Source organism: Echiichthys vipera (assembly GCF_963691815.1).
Source record: "Echiichthys vipera genome assembly, chromosome: 6".
Lineage (NCBI taxonomy): Eukaryota > Metazoa > Chordata > Actinopteri > Perciformes > Trachinidae > Echiichthys > Echiichthys vipera.
This window is the reverse complement of record NC_139831.1, coordinates 10,251,256-10,260,608: the sequence shown is the minus strand read 5'-3', so window position 1 is coordinate 10,260,608 and position 9,353 is coordinate 10,251,256. Positions and strand designations below refer to the sequence as shown.

The following is a 9,353-nucleotide window of genomic DNA, read 5'->3' as shown; positions in this document are numbered from 1 at the left end:
TCGGAAAGACGTTTCCGCTGGGAGAAACAGGTAAAGAAGCCATCAAAACCAATGCGAGTAGAAAGAGTTGCAATCAGTGCTCCAAATAACTGTAGAGTTTGTCTTTTGTGTGGATCTCTCCTCCTATCCCCCAGTCTTACATTGTTTCCCTCTCTGTCTGTATGTGTGTGCGCTTTTGAAGCATTCAATTCAGTAGGGGCTAGTAGTAATGTTTCTCTCCCAGTAGAAATGGCTGCTGTTTGTTCAATTGTTGTGATAGATTGATGTGGGGTGGGAAAAGATGGGCTTTTATGCACCTGAAGATAGGAACAGAAAAGTCGTTATGAGAAGCCAAACACCTCTGTTCGAGGATCCTCTGATGGGAGATGCATTTTGCTGGAAGTTTTTCTCACGTTTTGTGAAGTGTTTGACGCAAGCTTTCCCGTGCATTTAGACAACCCCCGAGAAGGGCAGTTTTTATTTGTTATTTCACAAAAACATGGACTGCTATACATGTTTCTGTAGAGTTTCAACAAGTGGTCTGCATTGTTTTCAGTTTGCATGGCAAACACATGTCTGTCTCTTCAATTAACATACCCAAAAAAAAATACATGTGTGCTCTAAATGCAGATGTATCTCATGTATCAATACACCTCCAATATAAATCATGACTAACGTTAAACATAATACGTTACATTGGTGCAGATAGTTGGTTGGTTTAGTGTTATCAAATCACTTGATATAAATCATGTTTTATTCAAATATGAATGAAAACACCTTTTCAGAGGTTGAGTTAATGATTGGTATTCTGTATATAAAGTGTGTTTATGTTGTAACACTTAACTGGAAAAATAGTTTTAGTGCAGCCTGCATTCAAACCCCCAGTAGTTGTGTTTTTTAGATCTGTTTGTGGATTGTTCGTTTTTCTTTCTTTTACTCGTCTCCCAATTTGTTTTGTCTCTTTTGTATAGTCTTCTCTTTTATCCTTTCCACTGTCTTTTTTTCCCATCCTATTAACAGTAATGGATGTAGCCCAAGATGACCCCGCATTACAGACAGAGGGCATGTAATCCTCCTGCTCTCTTTTTTATGCTCCTCTGATAGACTGAGGGTTAAAGGGGACTGCTTGCTCAGAAATTAGGTTACAGCAAATGGACTTGCAAATGATTGGCAGGGATGGTTGTACAGTTGTATAGGTCCTGCTTGTTGGATGAAAAAATGAGTGCATGGTTAAGGAGTGATGATGTTATTGGACACGCTTGCGGGACATGTTAGCTTTAACAATCACCTGCTGTATATTTACTTATGTTAATCTGAAAGAAGCAGAGAATACGGAACCCTTTTTATAAACATCTCGATCTGTCTTCCTTTCGTTGTGTTTGTTCCTTCCCTCCCTTTTTCTCCCTCTCTCCTCCTGTGCACCATCTGCATGATGCTTTCTATCCAATCTGAAGAAGGAGGGATTTCTGTTCTGTACTGTAATGGTGGGAGTGTGTGTGTGTGTGTGTGTGTGTGTGTGTGTGTGTGTGTGTGTGTGTGTGTGTGTGTGTGTGTGTGTGTGTGTGTGTGTGTGTGTGTGTGTGTGTGTGTGTGTGTGTGTGTGTGTGTGTGTGTGTGTGTGTGTGTGTGTGTGTGTGTGTGTGTGTGTGTGTGTGTGTGTGTGTGTGTGTTTTCTTAGACATCACAGTCACTCTCAGCTCATTACCTGACATGATGGATGGAGCAAATGCCATTAAACAACGCCCAGCCCAGGACGCCTGGCACCCTACAGCTGGCACTGAGTAATGGGCATAGTGGTGACAGCACGCTTGGAAACACCAGGGAGTCCTGTGTGGGTGTACCTGCAGTCATCTCCATGGCTATGCTTCCTGGTTCTGTCCAGCAACACATGCCACCTGGCTGCCCAGTGGATGCCATGGGCATTTCTGGGCAGACATGGTTGGATAGCATAGGAAGCAGTGTTTGCATGACGCTGTCATAGAACTGGCAACTGAGAAAACACCAAAGTGCTTTCTGACCACAAACAACGCAGTGAAACATTCACTGCCACTTTAAAAGTTATTTTTCACTTCAGATTAAATTTGATCTGCTTCTTGGATTATATTAGAATGTTCATATCATTGGTTGGTCTCCTAACATGTTTCAGAATCTTTCTGACTGACTGCATAACTGTCTATATTACCTGTCTGTGCTCTGTATGTACCGTATATATAGTCCCCCAAGTCTTCTGTACCCACTTGTTTACCTGGCTGTGCGTGTGTCTGCATGTATGCATTTACTTTGTCATTTGAGAGGAGATGAGGGGCCCTTGAGTGGAAGCCTGGATCAGTAGCTGAATGTAGTTACTATGACACCAGACACAAGCACCTCAACTCCAGCAGCTTCTTCTGTTTCTCCGTCGTCCCCTGCTGCTCCACTCTCAATCAGCCTGGATTTACTTCATGTTGTTTCTTCTCTCCTCCTCCATCTCTTTTCTCTGCCTCCCTTAGTTTCTCTATGCAGTCTTTCATTTAGTTGAGCTTTCTGCATGCCAGTAAGGATCCATGTAACATCACTGTCTGGTTCTTTCTCAGCCACTATCTCTGATTCTTGTTTTTTGGTTGTTTTTTTTCTGCACAGACAACCGCCGCGCAGTCCTGGAAAGGTCTCGTTCACGCCACAACACAAATCACCAAGCTCGATGATCGCCCGCGCCTACCACAAGACGCTAGATAAGTGCCAAAGAGGCCTGCGAGGTGGAGACTTGGAAGACATCTGAAGGAGGGACAGACTACCCCTCACTGTAGCGCACACACATTCACACAAAAGCCCTCACACATACACACAGAGCACCAAGTATGGAACAAAAATGCCTAAAGAATTCACACAGAACTGCAGCATCTACAGTACATCACACTGAGACTTTTCATTTCCATGCTGTTCATCTGACGCCTTACATATTTATTCAACACTTTCTCATCATTCCAACTGTTCATGTCCTCTCTAGATGGTTTTGATTCATAAAAAGAATGACATTTTAAAGGCTGCTGCATTTTTCAATGCAAAGTTTTCTTTGTTTGGGAATCCATTTTTGATTCTTTTAAGTCTAATTCTAATCCTTTTTTACTACTATACTACAGTTCACATACATATTTGACATGAAACATGCAGTGTTTTGAAAATAGACATTCTGCCAAGAAGGACTGCAACTCATCCTTAAAATCATGCCACACACGGTACATTCAGCAATGGGTCAACGGACCAGCTGGTCTTTAAATGCAAGACGGAGAACACCGATGTTGGCAAATCCACAACCTGTTAACGTTTTCTTCTGCTGAACTCTTCCCAGAACATTGCTTAACATGTTTTTGTTTCTGTCAATCCCTCCTTCAACATCAAGACTACTTTTACAAGTAAATGTACAAAGAATGCCCATGAATCATTTAATTTCATTACATATCCCTTAAAAACCCTAAGAGCCGGCCCCTGTCTGCGCTTATATTTCATCGCATGTGACTCATGGATGTTAAAACTGTAATCCCCATTTTGACATGATGCATTTTATTTTTAGTTGTGTAATATCTAACCAATGCCTTCGGGTGCCGATCTCTGTCCCAAGGTCGCTTTTGCTGTTAACGTGAGAGAATGACACATTTCTAAATGCATCTAACTGCCTAGAGGGGCTAACGTGACCCTATGATCTTTCCTGTCACACGTGACGGATTGTACAAAAGTATTATAACATTTTGAATATTAATCTATTTCAATCTGTGTATGTTTTTTCCTTTATATAAAGGCTCTGAAAATAATTTAATTTGTTTGGAGACCAATTCTGAAAAGCTCCCTCTACTTAGAATTCCCAAAGCAGATTTTTTTTTCCTGTTTCAAATAAATGAAAATAAGCTAAGCTAAACATATTGTGTCATATGAACACATTTTGTTCAACAAAATTACCATTTCGAACAGACGTGTAATTAATATATTCAAGGCTAAGCAGCTTTACAATAATCACAGAAGATATTTCCATTGGTAAATTTATACTGTATATGAACAAAAGGACATATTTTATTCATACTGATGAAGCGTTTAGCATTGAAATAAAAAGCTGATGTTCATGTACACAATAGTTAAAACTTTGTTCCACTGTCACACAGTTTTGTGAACTATTTATTCATACATTCATGCCTAGGGCGGCCCTGTCCCCTCACTGCCCTAAGATGTAAGCAGATGCTACTAAAAACAACCATTGAATCCACATGGAGAGTGGGCACGACCAGAATAATCGACCAAGGGGCACAGAAGACAAGATGATGCTTGTCTTAGCAATTGAGTCTCCAAATGCTCTCTGCAATTCCCCAGCACTAACAGCATAAGTGACCCTTTTTACCATAACACAAGTTGCTTTAATAATACCATAGCGCTGGCTTTAGTCATTGTGTGTTTGTGTGTGTGTATGTGTGTGTGTACTATGCCAGCTCAGTAATCGGAACAGGAACCCAGGCAAAATAGGATTGAGTGTGCTTCACTCCTGGGCTGAATAGATGGAGATTTTTCATTTAAACAATCTGCCACTGCTGCTTGTGATGTGTCTGTTTCATGATGCCTCCTCTCCCGGCCTGCATGCTCCTAAAAATGCAATTTTACACATCAGCTCAGCTCAGGGTGCATCCACAATGCTCCGAGAAGCCTGCATATTTAAGATGACAATAATTCTCCTGCGAATATAAGGTTCAAGCAGTCGCACAGAGAAAGCATGGAAAATTAGGTTTCCGTTTAAGGGATTCTGCGTGGATAGGAGTTTTAAGAGTGCATTGTAAACAGCAGAGATAGAGATGTGCCATCACAGGCAGTGATTTCCTTTTTCTAATCACAGCTCACCCTATGTTCTCAAAACCACCATCTGTACAGTTTAGTAAAGTACTGAATATCAGTCCATCAACACCGATGTCTGCTACATGCGACGTGTTTATTTTCACTTTCTGATTGGATACTGTCCATGCCAACAACCCGTGATTTGTGGTTGACTGAAAACTTTTTCTTGATTATTAAATCAAATCAGATTTTTTTTTAATGTGCCAACTTTTTGTTTTCCTTTTTCTCACCATACAGTGACAGAAAAATCCTGTCTTTTTATTTGGTTTTGTATATCAAAGGGAGGGTATGTTTTTGTCAAAGGATGAGAAAGATAGTTCAGACATAAAAGCTAGATTTTTTTTTATTTGAAACATTGTTTAATATTCATTGACCCATTTAGCGCTGTCGTTCAAATTAGGAGATTTGGATGTGATTACAAAATGATAGTCATGTAGTATTTTTTATCTAAAACACTTAAAAATCTCTTAAAATGTAATTTATTTGGAGTTTTGAAAAGAAAGTGTCATGATGCCATTGTAGAACGTAATGAGCTGAGTGCTACGGTGTTAGCAGTTGTACAAATTACAGATCATACATCTTTCCTGCAACAGTGATCGCAATGAAGAATTGACGCAAGCCAAAACTGAATAGGAGCTTGTTGCCAATTAATAGATCAAATGGCTGGCAAGAAAGCAGTGGCTGAAAACAAGAAAGTTCAAATAATTAATCTTAAAAGTAGCACAGACAACTGTCAACTATAAGGGAAACTTCTACAATGACAACATTCCTCCCCCCTGTAAGTGATCGTGTGTACCCCCTTCCCCCTCCCTCTTGATGGTAATCAGAATTATGTGTTTGTATAGAAAACAGAAGGAGTGTTTTGGGTGAAAGAACCTGAATTGTTCCGTCATTTTAGTGTGAAAAACAGGCCTCTTTGTGTTTGGGCCGATCATCCCATCGTCTTTTAGATTGTGACTAACAAACCTGAACCGGTGATATGACTTGTGCTCATGGTTGATTATGGTAAGAATGAGGAGGCAGGGGTATGAAAAAATGTAAAAGGTGCCATTTTGGTGGTGATTGGTGGCAAGTGCTTTAATTAAAAAGAAATAATCTAAGTTACACTGTGCACGTTACCCTACAGGATATTTTGGAGTTGTTTAAGATGTTTGAATACGACATTGCCACTAACAGAGAACTGTTTGCAAAGTATTTCTTGTTGTAAATAGTTCCAGTGGCCACATATCCAAGTCTTTCCTACTTTGTGAGTGCTTTGTATTGATTTGTGGAAGACCAACTGCGGCTGAATCAACAAACAGCGCTCATAACTGTTGACAAACCCTGTCTGACCATGATGTGTAAGCTGCCATATCCCGGCCTACCCTATTTGTTGTCATTGAGTATGTTTTATTGTCTTAAGAAACATTTATATTTGTAACAATTTAAGTTTATTTGTATCCTTAAGAACATGAAAAAAACAAAATGGTTATGCACACTGTCCTTCCATAGACAATGTAATGGAATATGATACTAAATAATAACCACTTTGTTATATAAACTGATTTCTGAAAGATACTTTGTCTTTTTGTCTTGCATGTATGTCTTTATGCATTTACCTACTTACACATATCATAGAACATATATGTAGTAAAATATTTCTTTCCTTTTTTTTCTTTTCAGTCTTCACCTTCAGTTTCTCCAAATACTTGGGTCTAAAATAACATCTTCAGTTACTTTGTGACAGGGTAGAAGATACCTGCCCCACGCTGACTTATGGACAGGGATTACAGAGAGCTCTAGGTGTAAGCACATGATGAATGGGACAGCTTCTACCTATAAAGGCAACATATCTGGACCTTGGTGTCCCCACTGCTCTATACTGCATGGTGTCAAAGGCAAAGTGATAATGCTGTCATGTCCAATGGCAGCTTAGGGAAATTACTACAGAGTCGGAAAATACATATCCAGAAGATTTGCTCTTTTTAATCATTGTTCAGACCTTAAAATCTCCATTGTTACTACAGATTTCCTAGGCCCAGTTTGAGGGCAAAAGAGGAAAGAAAGCCTAGAAATTCAATAATTTGTTCATTATTTGATACAGAAGGATTTAATATGATAACCAGGGAAACATGTTCTGTGGATTTCATATTGAATACAGTAAAAAAGAAGAAAAGAAAAGAAAAAAACAAGCATTGTGCCTGATTCGTTATAAGCAATCTGGGTTTATAATAAATACTCAATGTGAGACCATATTTTATTTTAGTGTAGCAAATGTGGGAAAATTGAACTGTGTATGTGTGCGCTTCATTATGTGAGATAGTGTTTCAACTTCTGCTTCCACACCCATGTGTTCCTCCCTCCCTGTCTGTCTGCCTGAGTCCCAGGAGTGAGTGTCAAATGGCAGGGCAGAGCTGTTCCTGTCTCAGCCCTTTAGCGTTATGCCCCTCCTCTTCAAACATGCCCAAATCCAATGGCGTGTTCTTCCTGCATGTGCCATGTCCGACTTCCCTGCTGCAGCATGACATCATAAAATACAGACTGACACTGGGAAGTAACCCTGTGGACACACAGGCTTCTCTCACTATCTTCCTGCGTGTGTACACACACACACGCACAGAAACCCACACAGCTTCATTTTGCGATCTTGGGACTGATCTTCTGAGTCTCTCCTCCTCCCAGTGTGCAGCCAGACAGATGGAGATTCATCTCTCAACAAGCTGTGATCTGTGTTTAGAGATGTGTGCTGCAGAACACAACTCTAATTAGGTTTATTGTTGATCTGTGGAGGTTAATTTGTACTTGGCTGCAAGTAAACATGCTGAAAGAGGCCAACCTAGTTCCTTACAAGGCACCAGCGCTGCAGCTATAAAGAAGGGCAGCTTTTTTATCTTCTTGACTTTCCAGGTGATTCAGAAAGATTATACCCCCATGCTATATTTGTCTGGTCTGGTGTAATTGCGCTTTGTATTGAGGGTGAGAGATCTGTCTTGGTTGGGATGGTACAGCTAGGAATGAGATACGGTAAGTGTGTTCGGCTAATGAGGTTAGGGGTACAGTTGTGTGTATGTGGCAGGTATTACTTTATTTTATTCCTGTTTTTGTTTTTTTACAACCTCCAGGTAAGTTGCCTCATCACAGCCTGAGAGATGAGCCAAGTTTTCTTTTTTTCTACCCACACTCTCTCTTCACACAGACATGTATCTAATGCGCTCGGTGACAGATCAGTTGTCAGCGGGAGTACAACATAATTATGTTTCATTTTGCATTTCCAACTACTTGAGAATACGCAAACATTATGGAGATGAGACACAGCAGACGGTAACTATTCCCTCCTTACCTGAGCTAATTCTGTCTGAGAAGAAATCTTATTCAAGCAGCACTTCGCAGTTAAACATGAGCGTTTGATGAATGCATGTATGTGTGCTCAGGACAAAAACTAAGACAAAGACTGAATAAATTTTAAGTCTGTGAAAGAATTTTCTTGTCTAATATTCTGCAGGTGTATGTGCCATAAACAGCTCAGAGTTGTCTGAATTAAAGAATGTCAAATAAGATGACCATCTTATGCAAAGATGTACACTGGGTTTTCAAGACAAGGCGTTGGTATTTAGTCAAGTAGTCAAATAAGAACTGTAGAGAAAATTCCAGTGCTGGATACAGTTTGACAAAATTGTGCCATGACTGGCAATCCTATGACTGATTTAAGCATTTTTTTGGAAGTATTATTTTTTGACTTTTGTTTTTTACTTTAGCGACCTACTATACAATGATTTTTTTTTTTAACGCACTTTTCTATGACTTTTACGGACTTCTTTCAAGAAATTATGACATGTCTGCTTTAGACAGGCTATCCTATGACTGATTTAAACAATTGGACATATTATTTTTTTGACATACTATACTATGATATTTTTGGCATATTTTGGACACACTTTTATATGATGTTTCCTGACTTTTTTAAGAAATGATGCCATGACTCACTATCCTTTGACTTATTTAAGCATTCTTTGGATATATTATATTTTGACTTTTCTTTTTTTAACTTTTTCGACATACTATACTATGACATGAGCCTTCAGCAAAACATATTTGCAAAAGTTACTTTTCTATTGACCCGTACATTTACAACATAGGCATAAAAAAGTTATGCAGTATGTCTTAAGAGTCAAAGTATAGTACATCGAAAAAATGTAGTAGTATTGTTAATTTAAAAACAAAAAATAATCGAAATAAAGGAATGGTGATTATCAGTATGCTAAGAAAAAAATAGATTTAAAAAACATTGTATAGTATGCCACAAAAAAAGATTTTAAAAATAATTGTATGGTATTTAATAAAAAAGAGTCATAGTATACTATGAAAAAGAAATACTATGAGATGTAAAACAAAATAGTTTTTTTTTCATAATATGTCAGTTTATTTTGTTTAAAAACGTTTTGATAAAAAAGTCATAGTATAATATGTCAACTTCTTTTTTAGAAATAAATTCATAGTATAGAGCAGTATGTCAAAAAAGGTCATAACCCGGTTAATACACTGAA

General features: G+C 38.7%; 1 protein-coding gene across 9 annotated transcripts in view; it reads left to right on the top strand.

Annotated features, from left to right (window-relative positions):
• diaph2 (diaphanous-related formin 2) overlaps window positions 1-6,345 on the top strand; it is a gene marked incomplete at its 3' end in the record, with an annotated part of 383,236 nt that extends 376,891 nt beyond the window's left edge. For 8 of the 9 annotated variants that reach the window (XM_083915494.1, XM_083915493.1, XM_083915499.1 and 5 more), the window contains one exon: window positions 2,599-6,345. In XM_083915494.1, coding sequence (XP_083771620.1) covers window positions 2,599-2,663 — 65 coding nt within the window. The remainder of the gene's footprint in view (window positions 1-2,598) is intronic. The other variant, XM_083915498.1, reaches the window with a different exon arrangement.
• Between the last annotated feature and the right edge of the window lie 3,008 nt (window positions 6,346-9,353).